Source organism: Rhinoderma darwinii, chromosome 11 (genome assembly GCF_050947455.1).
Source record: "Rhinoderma darwinii isolate aRhiDar2 chromosome 11, aRhiDar2.hap1, whole genome shotgun sequence".
Lineage (NCBI taxonomy): Eukaryota > Metazoa > Chordata > Amphibia > Anura > Rhinodermatidae > Rhinoderma > Rhinoderma darwinii.
In genome coordinates, this window is record NC_134697.1 from 36,984,082 (window position 1) to 36,999,292 (window position 15,211).

General features: G+C 40.5%; 1 protein-coding gene across 4 annotated transcripts in view; it reads right to left on the reverse strand.

The window, feature by feature from the left end:
- Positions 1-15,211, reverse strand: part of SH3PXD2A (SH3 and PX domains 2A) — a 248,911-nt gene that overhangs the window by 45,557 nt on the left and 188,143 nt on the right. For all 4 annotated transcript variants that reach the window (XM_075841094.1, XM_075841096.1, XM_075841093.1 and 1 more), the window contains one exon: positions 10,672-10,803. In XM_075841094.1, the coding sequence (XP_075697209.1) occupies positions 10,672-10,803 (132 nt within the window). The remainder of the gene's footprint in view (positions 1-10,671; positions 10,804-15,211) is intronic.

Here is a 15,211-nt window from a genome sequence, read left to right on the forward strand (position 1 = left end):
TTTGAAAAATGGCAGAACAAGAAAACAGTACACAGCAAAGAATAAAATGTAAAAAAATAAACCACTAAAGGGTAACATTCAACAGATAAAAAGCAGCTAGACTCTATAGTGTGTGTCATGCGGAAATTTCCAGACAATACAAGATTTATTGCTATTTCTCATCAGATTTTCATGTTTGAACATAGAACAGGAAGAATGGTCAAGGTAATTAGAGAGATTATACGTAATTGTCAGGCTTGCCTGTTGATGAGCTTACAAACCAGCATTCTCTGCAACATAATCACATTCTAGAGAGCTTATATAAATGTGCCCGCCATATAAGCATGCATGGGGCAAGCTCTCCTGGTGCCCAAGACAAGGGGTGCAGAATAAGACCCCAAGCCTCGATCCCTGAAGTTCAGTGATAGCAGCCGATTAGACTATCATTCCATCTTAATGCAGAGCTGTCTGCCCTCCTTACCGCATATCTGTGGAAGGGTTTGCAAACTCTAGCAGCTCCATCTTTCACCTCATCATACAATGGCACCAAGAGCATTAACAGCAAATCAAATAAAGTGTCCAATTGATTTAACAAATAAAAGAATAAAACAAAAGCAGCAGTTTTTTCTGGGGGGGGGGGGGTGGGCTTGAAGCCGCAACTTGTGCCCCCACCTTCTACATAATTCTACAATTATGTATTAGGTGGTAAAACTCTGGGTAAAACTGCTACTGAAAAAGACTTTGGAACGATGGTGGACAGTAAGTGTAACTTTAGCAACCAGTGCCAGGCAACTGCTGCTGAAGCACTTAAAATCATGGGATGTATCAAAGGAGGCAAAAATGCTCAGGACAAGAATATAGTTTTGCCTCTATACAAATCACTAGTCAGACCACACAAGGAATATTGTGTACAATATTGGGCATCTGTGTATAAAAAGGATATGGCTGAACTACAACGGGTGCAAAGTAGGGCGACCAAGGTAATTAAGGGACTGGGTGGATTACAGTACCAAGAAAGGTTATCAAACTTGTGGCTATTCAGTTTAGAATATAGATGACTTAGGGGCGATTACAATGTACAAATATATAATTCGACAATACAGAGATCTGTCTAATGATCTTTTTACACCTAGGCCTGTAACAACGACAAGGGAGCATCCTCTACGTCTAGATGAAAAAAAGTTTTCACCATCATCACAGACTTTGGATTCTTTGCTGTGAGAGAAGTGGCACTATGGAACTCCCTGCCACAGGATGTTGTTACAGTTGATACATTGAACAAGTTCAAGAAGGGTCTTGATGTCTTTCTTGAAAAAATATAATATTACAAGTTATGAGTACTAGATTTTGGAGATGGGATGTTGATTCAGAGGTTTATTTGGATTATCATATTCGGAGTCCTGGAGACATTTTCCCCAAAATGAGGCAATTGCCATCAACCTCATGGGGGTATTTGCCTTCCTCTGGATCAACACGGTAAGATTAAAGGTTGGACTTGATGGACCTATGTTTTTTTTTCAACTTTATCAAACTATGTAACTGGTGCTCCAGAAAACCACTTACACCCCATTCCACCCCTGTATGTGCAATAGAAAAGGGAAAAGAAGGACAAAGAAAATGGTTGCAGTTCTTGAATCAGTAAAGCTGTAAAAGTTACTCATTCAGCTGACGTCTTGAATGCTACAGAGCATGTTCAAGGTCTGGCAAAAACATAATTTTTAGGCTGTCGATATAAATGGTGGCATAGAAGCCTGGGTCCAGGTTACACAGTTTAAGAGAAAAATTTTCTTTGGCAGCAAAAGCCAAACATTTTATCAAGACAGGATTGTTTTCTGCTGTTGCTTATTCAGCAATACTTCCATTTACAAAACATATTGTGCTTTACAACATGAATTACCAGGAGAATGGGAGGATGCCCAAGTACAATGGCGTCTTCAATAACTCCAGGCAAAACACCGTCATGTTCCCAACTGCCGGAGTAGTGTTATGACTGGCAGTTCTTGTTGATGCTATAGTAATGAGCATGTTGTGTATTCAGTACGGTAGAATGTCTGAGCCAATTTTCCAGGGCACAGGAAGGGAGGACAGTGGGTGGTGTTAAGTAATTATTGGCAAGCCCACAATAAATAGTAGTTGGTAGCGAACAGTGGGGATTCCATAACTAATTCATAATATACAAGACATTTACATTAAAAAAGAAAACCGTGGTATGTAAAAAGGCAAAAACATCCGTACTTGCAGGTTGTGAAAAAAATTAAGTTGTTGTTACTGAGAGCAGTAGACAAAATACACAGGTGCTTCATGGGACAGCATCATTGGTATCAACAGAAATACATTAAGAAATTAAAATAAATCTTCTCACCTGTATATGTTGTACTAACTAAAAGGCACAGCAATAAGAAAGGTTAGAAGGCTGTAGCAACCTCTTGGTCCTGCTGTGAGTAAAACCAGAGAAAAAGGGGGAGTATCTAAACAAGGTCCAAATAAACACTCCTTCAGGACCCTTTATTCTGAAATGAGTTACAAATTGAGACCATAAAGCCTCTACCTTCCTGAGATATGACAGTCATTCGAAACTGTTAAGCCACTGCTTTAGAACATACTCAAATTCTCTTATTCTGGATGGACCCCATTGTGCCTCCATATCTCCTGTAGGAACAAGTATTGCCTAGTTTGGCAAAGTTTTATTTCCTGGAGGGTATTTCGAAAACACTTGGATATGGACCGGATTTACGAATTGTAGAAAACAGAAGTTAAAGTTGGCTATAGATGCATAGATAATGTGCTAAAAAAAACATTTGTGCAGCTAAAGTATGGTAACATAGGGATCACATCCAACCTATGGAAATCTGTTCCACTTGTCAGGTCATTTATTGAGCTTCAAGGTCGGTTAAAACTGGGGCCATGGGTATGAACTCAATATTTGCATAGAGCTTTCCCCATTTTGTGTGGCAATTTCTATTTTGCAGCATACTCTAAAAACATGCTTAGGCTTCCTTATTTGTAAGGATAAAAGCCTTATATTCCCTGCCCAACAGTAAAAATTGCTGAATGATACTTACCTACTCAGGTTCTGTTCAGATCTGCATTGTGTTTTCGTTTATAATGAAAGCCAAGACAGTGACGGATCCGTCGAACGACAGACACTAATGGTGCCTGACAGATCCCAATGACTTACAGTGGGGTCCGTTGGGGTTCCATCATGTTGCCGGACGCTTTGACGGCAAAAAATAGCGCTGCATGCATCGCTTTTCTGCCCGTTAAATGTGCCAGAAATGGCGGTGGAGCCTCCGATGCAACCGTGAACATTGCCTTACTACGTTTTTATGAAGCCCATCAATCGGACACGTTCTTTTACAGACAGGCTCATTAAACAAAGTAGTGAGCTAGGCTACCGCCTCTTGTAATTCATAATGCCTTTCCATTCTTGACAGATGAGGCTGGGGGCGGCTTTAACAGTAAACAGCGTTCACCCGAATATTTTTTTTACAAAAAAAAAAAAAAAAAGGAGAAGCATGTTCCTAATTTATTCTGTCCTGTTTCCGTCAGGCAGAATATATGCAATCCAGCACATGACTATTGCAAAATACTGGAATGCTGGTTATTATTCAGCTTCAGTATGTCAACAAAATCCTTCAAGTTCTAAAAAAAACACACAAAAACATTCACGTTCAAACACATAAAACACTTTTCATTATACACTAGGCCAGTCAAAACAATGATTGGGTTCTAGCTATACTGGTTCTGCTGACCGGATTATACACAGCACTGTGTATTTCTAACAAATCTACAAATAATACTGCTCCACCTCCGGAGAATCGCTGCTGTTGACACCCATTTGTCAAGTATAGGCTCATTTACATATTTAGAAAAAAAGCTCATAACTTTTAAAATAATTTTTGGATACAATTTTCACTAGCATTATCAGTGTGACAGCGCCTATTAGATTAGGTAGGAGATAGTTCATTACTAAACTAGTGACAGATCCGCTTTAATTTGGAATTTGACACCAAAATAAAATACTTTGCCCTACTAGTGAAATAGTTGATGTATGTATGCATGCATGTATACTTTTGTATACTTTTTATTTAATGGTGACAAATATACATTAATTTCAGATCTGGGAACATTCCATAGAAAACTGACCTGAATGCCCAAAGCTTATGGCTGTCTCATAAGTTGTTTTGTTATGCATTGAAAGATTATTTTGCTTTTCTTGATTTATTTGCAGGCATCTTCCTTAGAAAGGTTCATTGCACTCTGTCTTCGCCATTAACCAGTTGGCCAATCCAAATATCACAGTCTCCGACAGTCAAAAAGGCTCCTCACAGCCTCTGACGCCGTCCTATTAGTATGAAGCTGCTTCACACAGTGTGAGAGACTGGGTGATGGAGGGAAGGGCGATCACTTCAAAACAACCATATCTCGGGCTATGGACCACCTAGAACAGTGGTTCTGGTGTCATATGAAAGATGAGATCCACAGTTCTAGCTCTGAGACAACCGGAGGTTTCACCAGTTGAAAACAAGCACAGTCGGGAATGGAAGCTGTATTCTAAGTAATCAGGCTGTGCAGCTGGACAGGGAAGGGGGAGAAGCTGTATGATTGGACAGCGTCATACAGAAAACATTATACCGCCCAGAGTGAAAAGAAAGAGTCACCTCTTATTTGAATATTAGATTTACAAAAATGCTCATAACTTTGCAAATAAACGTTTTTTTTTTGTTTTTTTTTTTAAATGGCAGTGTAGTTATCAGCATCATAGCGCCTATTAGATTAGTTAGGAGATAGGGCATTAATAAACTGGTGACAGATCCTCTTTAAGGCCCGTTTTATACAGCCATAATGTGGCCACATTATATCGTCCATATTACGGCCACAATACTTAATATGTGGTCACATTATGGTCGTCTGAAACATTACTCACATGATTTGTAGTAGTGAGCTCCCTCTGTAGCTGGTCATACATATGAAATCGCTGTCGGCCGAACATTTGTTCTGCCGATACCTATAATTCCCAACTCCACAATAAACATGCAGGCTCTGCCGAGCGTCCATGTTATTTTTAATGGACGGACAGAGAGGAATAAACCACAGCCAGACAACTCTGGCAGCGACTTATCGCTCGCGGGAACAAAGGAGCGGCATATCAAAATCCAACATGCCCAATCCTACTTTCCCTCAACAGGTTGTGAGGCCCCCAATCACATTAGATAGTCGATCTTACTGAAATAGTCAGGTGTGGATGACTTATCTAATGTGTATGGCTTAAGCCCCCAATACACATACACAGCCTTCTCCCCATCCCTGTTAAGTGATAACGTTGTTACCTCTCGCTGACTAGAGGTGCATAGAGAAAAGCAAAATTGTCTCAAATGCCAGCATTCTACCAAATAAAGTGAAAATTCATATAGCATCCTGTTGGAGAAGTAAAGAGGGGTAACTTGAAGCACAAAATATGTAACAGGGCCCCCGAACTATGATGCATTTATAGAATTTGTCTGATCATGTGGGGCCCTTTAGGCTTCAGGTACCACATGTTATCAAAACTTCTACACCCCTGGACAAGTAGTGACTGAATGTTCACTTCTGCAAACCATACGTGTAGAGATCAAAATGACTTTCTCTAAGTGAGAATAGGACTTTATTGCTGACACTCCATAGGTGGAAATCTCCTTTCAAGGATTCTGAATACAAGTGCTACCAGTAAAGATGATTCTTGCTAAACACTTAATTAATAGTTATCAAGGTGGAAGAAGTTAAAAGTAATCTCTCACCAGGTTTATGCTGCCCTATCTGAGGGCAGCATAAAGTAGTGCCAGGGACCTTGAGTCCAGCACTGGGCCACTTACTTTGTAATATTCAGTAGTTTTCATAAAATCCCTGATTATCTCCTGCAGCACAAGCCAAGCGTATTCATGAGCGGAGACTCTCCCCAACATCCCACTGCGGATTGACAGCTTTCTCACTATACTACAAATGGGAAGAAAGCTGCCAATCACCGGGTTTTGGGTGAGGGGAGTCACAGCTCATGAACAGCGAGGACTCCTGAGCGTGAGCACATCATTGAGAGGACTCTGGGCTCGGCTCACGCTGCAGCGGATAAACAGGGAAATTATGAAAACTACTAAATAAGTGACCCAGTAGGGTCTTGGGAACTACTTTATACTGCCCTCAGATAGGGCAGCATAAACCTGGTAACATAGTCTCTCATAGTAAAAAAATATTTCATAATATAATTCGTAAGGTTTTCTTAGTACAGCATTCCAGCTCGGAGAGTCCACTAGTTTTCGGATTGTAACATGCATTTTTTATTTTGTTTGGGTGGACTCTGTGGTTTTTACTTGGCCTACTTTATGTGACTTTATCTTTCAGAATGTTTCACATCTGCCAGGAATTTGATTAACAAAGAAGAAGTTTAATTTTTAGAGTTCTTTGGAGGAATCTGCAGCCAAGTAAATCCGTGTCATTTTGAACTCAACGCAATGACCATTGTTTAAAATCCAGTTGCTGCTGCAGAGTCAATAACCTCATGGTTAAATTCAAAGCATAAACATGGCGAAAAGGCCTTACAATGAGAAAATCTGACACTATAAATCTGGAAGAGCCCTTTCAAAACAGATACAGTTACACAAATCTTAAGATTTTGAGACCACCACACAAAAAAGCACGCCTTCGAGACAGGGGAGTCTGTGCAGAGAAGGGATATAATTTTCTGGCTTAAGTCTTGTTTAATTCTTCAGACTTGTTTAAGTGCTAAACATCCACTAGCGCACCAAGTATAGAAATGAACGCCTCAGCTGGGACACCAGTAATGATCCAGACAGTGGACCAGTAAACATTGAGGAATGTGCTTTGTCTGTAGATATAATGGAGGAACTAGTGAAAACATGCCATTATATTGTGTTCTGGTTTACCTTCTCTGTACTGTAAGAAAGGTGGAGTAATAGACAATATTCCAACACAATGTAATTGCCTGGATACAACAAGCAGCGTTCCTCGTGTTTACAGCTCTTCTGCGTTAGCTTAGTACTAGGCATCACAGGCAGGGTAAACAGAGACAGAACATAGTAAAGTTGTCTGGGGGGCAACTGTGTAGTAGCTACCACTGCTACTTTGGGCACTATGAGCATATGCCCCCAATGTATACTAAACTAAGCAAGTACATGACTGATTCTATATAAGGGTTTGAGTTTATGAAAAAAGCAGAAAATTACCTGAATGCTCACCAGGTGATGCCACCATAGCGCTGAAGTAATTATTTTTCATTTTCATTATGTTGCCCGGCTCTTTGGAGCTCTGTTTTTATTTTTGTAGGTCTTTCTATGGGTGACATTACCATGTACAGGACTACAGTTACCGTGACTCCTCTCCCCTCTCACAGGCATTGCCTATATTCACAGCTGCCTGCATGCCCCTCTATTACAAGGTCTAAGGTAGTGTTGTAATAACACACTGTCTGCTACTGAGACACACTATCTGCTGCCCAGCATGTGAAACACAATCCCACTGGAGACAGGGAGGAAGTGGGAGAGCCATGAAGAAGTGGAGATAAGTAGTAAGTGATGTGTGAGGACCTGTACTACAGGGAAGGGGGAGATACACACGTGTACAACCTACACGTGTCAGTCTACACATGTCAGGACGCTTGTGTGACGTCAAAGTGTATAGACATTTAGTAGCTCATGCGCCACTTACAAAACAAACTGTAGTAAGAAAGGTGATTACAAAGTGCCACTAGTATACAATTAAAGAGGGATAGGCACATGTGGAGCTCTGAGGATAATACTGCAAATTATTAAACACGGTGGTCGGAACCATGAGGTCTACTTGTCCCCACTCTGAGGTTTACTTGTAGATGATGGAATCTACTGTTTGGCCACCGCAGCATTTGTTGATATAACTGAATTGTTAATTAAGGTGGTCTTACACGGCCTGACGTGGGCCGTGTAAACGAACGTAGATAAAAGAGACAGCACGTTGATGGCGCTTATTTGTTCCTTTCACAAATAGCTAGTAAGGGGACGAACGCTCATCTACACTCGCTCGTCCCCATACATTTCTATCTTGTCGGCATCACGCCACCCTGTTTACACAGGGAGATGTGCAGCCGACAACGATAATGTTTCCTGCATTTAAAACGATACAATCACCCGACGAATGAGCGTTTGTTCTTTCATCGGCTGATTGTTGCCCTTCCTTTACACAGGCCAATAATCGGGAAAGATCGTTCCGTGAACGCATTTTTGCCCAATAATTGGCCTGTGTAAAAGGGCCCTAAGGTACTTGGCAGACTTTCATTATGTTTTGTTACAAAGATAGAATTGCTGTGACACTATAACACCATGCATTTATATAGTAGCATCTGTTTGACCTTCAACAGAGAGTTGGACTGGTCCACCACAGAACAAAAGGATCTTCTGGCAGCCCTTCTTCTGCCATGATTGTGTGGCCTTTAACACGACAGTAGGCAACCCCTTTTGAAGCGGACTTTAGGGAAAATTACTTACCACTGGCGTCTATGATTTGTTTTTGGTGAATTCACAAATAATCGAAGTCATAATTGATAGAAAGTTCTGTGTATGCATATAATGCAATTGAAAAACAAAAAGACATGCACATGTTCTGTATAGCTGTAGAGTGAGCCTCATAATAATAGTTTCATCTGTGCATCGAAGATACCTAATCCAATACTGTAGAGACAGCAGCCCCAAAAGGTTGAATTGTTTGTTTACATATAATACCCCATATGGAGAACTCCATGGGGTATATAGGATATGCCACTTAACTCCAATCAGTGGCCACTGTTACCCACATCGATCATTAGAGCAAAGCACAAAACTCCAATCAGTGGCCACTGTTACCCACATCGATCATTAGAGCAAAGCGGCAGTAGTGCGAGGAAAGCCCTGTGCTAGTTTTTTTACGGTTTGCTCCAACTGGCATCCTTCAGAGACCACACGTTCGGGTAATTATAGTCAATGGCTGGATAAAGCCGAACAGAGCTGCCACTTCATTCTAGCGATATTTGGGGTCACAGCGGAAAGACCTAAATTATTAGGATTTTTAGGTATATAATAGCAATATGCCACCAATGCCTAGCTGAGACAAACCCTTTAAAAAAATGTTAACGTTTTTATGGCACGCTGGATTTTATTTTTATAGTGCTCCACATCCTTCCCCTAGAGAGCAGTTTTAGGGATGAGGTAGAGGTGGGGCTCCTTTCTCATCACAACCACCATGTGTCAACCAAACTTTCTAATATTGACTATGCTAAAATTTGGTTCTTTAGGGTTGATCTCAGTGATTGAGGCTGCAGGGGGAGGGGAGCAGTGTGTGTTTACATACACTAGGCCAAAATGGCTGCCGTATCACATAGAGCAATGAATAAATAGCACTTGCCCAATAAGCACAGCATTATTTACCTAAATCCCTTTAAAGTCCTGTTTAATATTGCTAATAGAATATCTACACATTATTGCAGAGTCATATAGGAAGCACAAGTATACAATTATAAGAAAGTAAATGGACTTAAATAATAATACGTCAAAAAAAGCATGATGGACTATCATAGGCTCGGCAGGACCACATATAAACTAGCACGATTTCTGGAATTCTCCATTGCGGTAGCAAAATCTCAAACATTACTGGCTCATGGTGTATGGAACAAATTGCCAATGCCTTCTTCCTAAAATATATATTTTTTTTACCAACCCAGGCAGCAGAAACGGTTGCTGACACTTTGATTTCAGGTCTCCACCCACTGCTTCTATCCCAACCGCAGAAAGAATAACTGATCGTTGAAATGTTCTCCCAGACAGCCACATTTACAGGAGTTCTGGAGACTAGCCTGCAATGTGCACAATGAGACCGCTCAGCAGCATGTAGCAACAAAGCCTAATACAAATGTACAGTCCATGGTATAAAGGGATACGGGATACTTGCAAAACTAAAAACCAAGCAGCCAGAATGTAAACACACATGGTATTAACTAAATGCTCAGCCGGAACAACTTCACGGTTTGCTTATGTCACTATGGTTGTCAATACACAATACCAGCCAATCATTGAGAAGCTTACTTTTTCATTTACTAGGAGACCTATAATAGAGTAGCAATAAACAAGTAACAAAAATAAGACCTAAATTTGTGATGTATGAATAAGTTTTGCAGGTCTTGAATGGAAAAGAAACTTGTATGGTGTGTGCCAAAAATGACAGCTATCCAGTTTGACTTCATAGAGCCTCCCATCCAATACACGTAGCTCAAGGGTCCTGCAATGTGTGGCTGCACAATTCAGAAACAGTCACACAATGCCTGGCTCTTAGGTTGCTTGCGTAAGAGGGGGGAAAAAGAGAAACATGGTTAACTATTAATTGCTTGATAATGAATAAAACTTTTACAGCTGTCTCAGTTGACAAATGACACCCATACAAAAACATGTAGATTGTGCCCCTATACTTAAAACAGTGATATTACTCATCCATACATAAGGCATAGGAGACATTCTTACGAAGCAAGGCAATATTTTTGGCTCCGAGCCCAAATCAACTGGGGAAACGTTTTACCTCCTGAGCCAAGTTCAGTACCAGATGTAGTTAATGTACAACCCTGCGGATGGGAGGGGAGCACAGGACGCAGTTGTAAGAATAAAAGACAAAAATATTACAAAAATAATACAAAAGGTGTCTCACCGCTTTCATTTTTCTCTATGACATCCACGATCTCCCCAGCTTTCAGACTGATCTCCGAGTTTTCTTGCTTCTCATAGTTGGACACCACAACATATTGTTCCAGGATCATGGGTTCAGAGTTGCCATCAGCACCTGGGGATGGGAAAAAGCAAGCCGTAAGCCACCTTCCAGACATCGTCCCTCGAGAGCGACCTACGTCCATCCGATTCATGATAGGCCAACTTGTCAACAGATTTTAGCCAATAAGAACACAATCTTGGCTTGCAGCATAGGTCCAAAGGGCTGGCCATATAGATGTCTCCCTTTCTGGCCCTTGAAAAAAGAGCACGGAGGAACATTTGATGGAAAAAGAAAAAAAGGAGAAAAAAAATAAATGTTGGAGAAAGATGGACAATCAATCACAGGGCTTCATGTCGGAGCTGGTTCAATTCTTTATAGTTTGACCAGCAAGGATTTAGAAAAAAAACAAGTGACTAGAGTGAAATTGCAGCTAAAACCCCATGTAAACTAATAGAGAAAGTAAACGGCTCTACACTGCAAGGAAAAGTGCTTTCTCGTATGACTCCAGCTGGAAGTCAAGAGGGGACTGTAGACGCCAATCATATTCATTTGCACTGCAGTTCTTAAACAGAAACACATGAGTAAAACTGACTAAGGAGGGAGGGAGGCAGGGAATAGCCAGGAGACGACGAGGGGGGGGGGGGGGAATAGAGAGAAAGGGAGGAGAAGGTCTGTACTGTTTACTTCAAGCAGCAGACGTAAAGTCACAGCCAGATTCTTTCTAACAGGATTTTCCATATATATATAATGCAGCAGTCCCTCAACCTTTTGTTAATTTAACCCCTTTAGATAAACTTTATACCAAATAATAACCAATCTGCAGGTTTAATAGAGTTCTCACTCACAGTATTGGGTCTGGTCATTGAACAATGACTATACACAATATTAAAAAAAAGGAATAAGCTGCCCACAGAAGAATTTATGGGTTTTCCAATAAAATGCATATGTGGTATATGGACAGGATATGCCATAAATGTCTGAATGGTGGTGGTCTTATCAGTGGGACTAGCATGGATCACTAACATGAAGTGGCTGTGGTTTCCCTCCCATTGACGAAGACCGGGTGACCCAATGTCGTTCTATTGTAGACAATAAGCCAACCTAATGTCAGCTGAGAAGAGAAAAAGAGGAAACTTTGACCTAATGGCTCCGTAACTAGCATTTCTGCCTTATAGCAATTGGGCCATGAGTTCGAATCTGACCAGGGCGACATGTAATCTGCTTATTCACTCCAAGTATGCATAGACTTCCATCAGCACTCCAAAACTATACTTAGGTTTATTGTTTTCTCAAGAAAACATTGTTAAATTTGATTGTATAGCCCCACAGGACAGGGGTTAATGTGAGAGAATACTATATACAGTGCCGAGGAATATGTTGGTCATATATGTGAAGATACTTGAATGGAGAGATGATATTTATGTCTGATCTAAATGTTTTGAATCGATGGAAACTTTTTTAATCTCACATGCATTTTCTTACATTATTTAACATGCTTAAAATTTAGCATTTTAGCCACAAACAATGCTAACAGGTATAGATCACCATGCACACAGCCATGCAACCTGCACAGACTAACAACAGAAGAATAGCCCATAGTGTGACTTGTATGGTGTTACTGTTATGATGCCACCTTTCGGTCAGTCCATTAAATGTCTGCCCTACTAGAACGGGTTGCTTTGGGGAAGGCTCCTCTAATTTTTAGCACGACAATACATGAAGTGAGGTTCAGAACAAAATGATTTGTTGAGTCTCGTGTAGAAGACCTTAACTGGCCAGAACAATCCTGAGTCTTACACTTTTGGGATGAACTCAAAACACCCACTGTGAGCTAAGCCTAATGACCCAACATCAGCACCCGTTTAAGGCCCCATGCACACGACTATAAAAAACCTCAGTTTCTGCGGACCGCAATTGCGCTCCGCAAAAATGGACTCATTCACTTTCATTGAACGCGGGCACCTTTCCGTAGCGCTACGGATGGGTGTCCGTGCCGTAGAAATGTACCGAAAATTATGGAAAATGTCCGTTCTTTTGCATTTTGCGGGCCGTGATTGCGGGCACGGTCGTGTGCATGGGGCCTTAACCTTTTCCAGCTTACATAGAGGTAAAGGAAGTACTAACTCAAGTCCAGTTACGTATAAATGATCAACAAGAACATATTGTTCGGACATTTGTTGTTTTTTTTTTATACTTTTAAGCTGATTTGGAGCATCAAGACATTATGATGAGAAATGAGCAGACACCGAAATGGTGTCAGGAATGTTCTGATCAGGATGGACACTTTCATTGTAGTAACGGAAGGAGAAGACAAAAGGAACCAAATCTTAAATATATGGAAAAATAAAACCATTTCTGCAAAGACTTTTAAAGAGCATGTGTCAACAGAATGGGTGGTTGGGGGATCATCTCTACAACAATCATGGCAATGTGTATCTTGTGTCTGCTCTATATTTTTTTCCCCAAAAGGACACGTCACTATCCAGCCCTTAATGTCCACAGGTCACCTCAGGTCTAAAGACAAGTCACAAGGACACATCATATACAGTGCCCAGTGGGAGCGGAAATGTTGACAGGACATATAAGTGAATATTTTATTTACTTATACAAAAAAACACTTCTCATCTAAAAAAATAATTTGATTATGTGCTAATATTGTATCTATTTTAGTATTTATTTCCCAATGCTAACATAGTGCAAACAGACTATAATCAATCACTCATTAAAGTCATTGTCCCCAATATGTTTTTAGAATGTGGAAGGAAACCGCAGAACATATAACTTCATACAGATTTGACATTTTTATATCTGATCTACTCTTATTAGATTATTTCAACTTTTACTTTTAAAAATTTTCATAAATTTTGTAAATATGTTACTCAATTTATCATACTGGTCCGGAGTGTATTAGGCTACATTCACATGAGCGTATCATATTCATGTGCGTGAAAAACGCGTGTGAATCTGGTCCGTGTGTGTTGCGTTATGCATCAGTGTGCTTTGTGAGTGGCATGCGTTATACACGCACTCGCAAAGCACATCTTTTTAAAAAAAAATATTATATTCAATTGAATTGATGTGTAAATCACGCACTGCACACGGATGTGCATCCGTGTGCGGTTTGTGGATTTCACGCACCCATTGACTTCAATGGGCGCATAGGTGCGGGAAAACGCACCAATATAGGACATGCAACGGACTCTCGCTGCGTGAAAACTCACGCATGTGTGAACGGCCCAATTAAAATCAATGGGTCCATGTGCTGCGCGTGATTTCCATGCGCAGCACACGAACGTTAATCACGTTCGTCTGATTGAGCCCTTATAGTCTATACTTATCTGAAGCTGCATTCAAAATTCTAGTCTTATGAACTAATAACTAAGAGGAACCCCTGCTGGTTCAGTGTCTGTACAGAGTATGCTCTGTTTATATTCGTTCTGAGAAGTGTAATTTTTCATGTAATCTGATGTAGAAAATAAACAACTCCCAGCATGCAGCATGCATACCAATCTATTATAGTCGCCCAGCTAAGTGTGTCTATAGGAAGAGTGTGGATTGCTTCTAGTACCAACTAACAGAAATCAGATTGCAGCTTTCCTACATATTGTAGCTACGGATCATAAATAGTTAAGTAAAGTGACATATCTGCAAAATTAGTAATTTTATTAAGATTATATCTAGATATGGACTACAAAACGATTTTCAAAGTGGAAATGTTGCTTTATTTCAAAACCAGTTCTACTTGTTTTCTTCATCGGACAAGGATTCTGGGCTATTTAAAGGGGTTGTCCTATTCTGGTTAGCCCCTGTCCATATATCCAATTAGAGAAAATGGATATCAAAGAGGAGGGGGAGTGGCCCCTCCATGCGCCAGTGCGGAGAGCCACTAACAAGCAGCAACTCTCACTTTGGTGGACTAGGACCATCCATGTACTACATGGACAGCCATTCATCTGAGTGTCTGCCGTAATATGTGTGTGTGTATGTATGTATGTATGTATATATATACACACACACATATATATATATATATACACATATATATATATATATATATATACACACACACACACACATTTCTGCTGCCTGTCGTTTGTTGCATGCTCTTTATGCACGGCCAAACGACTGGACAAATCTGCACCAAATTGGTCACATAAGTAAATCACGCACGTCCGAAGGTTTATACTGGACCTACCATTCTTGACATATTCACAAAAGCAGATAGGACACCACTGGCTTCCACATCAAGGACCTTCATATAACATCAGATGACCTGTATTAACCAATAGAAGCTCGCAGGTACTTCATTCTTACGCCTCGAAAAACGCCTGAAAAAACGGAAGCTGAACGCTTACAAACATCTGCCCATTGAAATCAATTGGAAAAACAGCATTTAGTTCATATGCGGCATCCGTATAAAGACGCTCCGTAAAAAGTAGTACTTTTTAGAGCTGATTTTCCATTAAACACTATGAAAAAC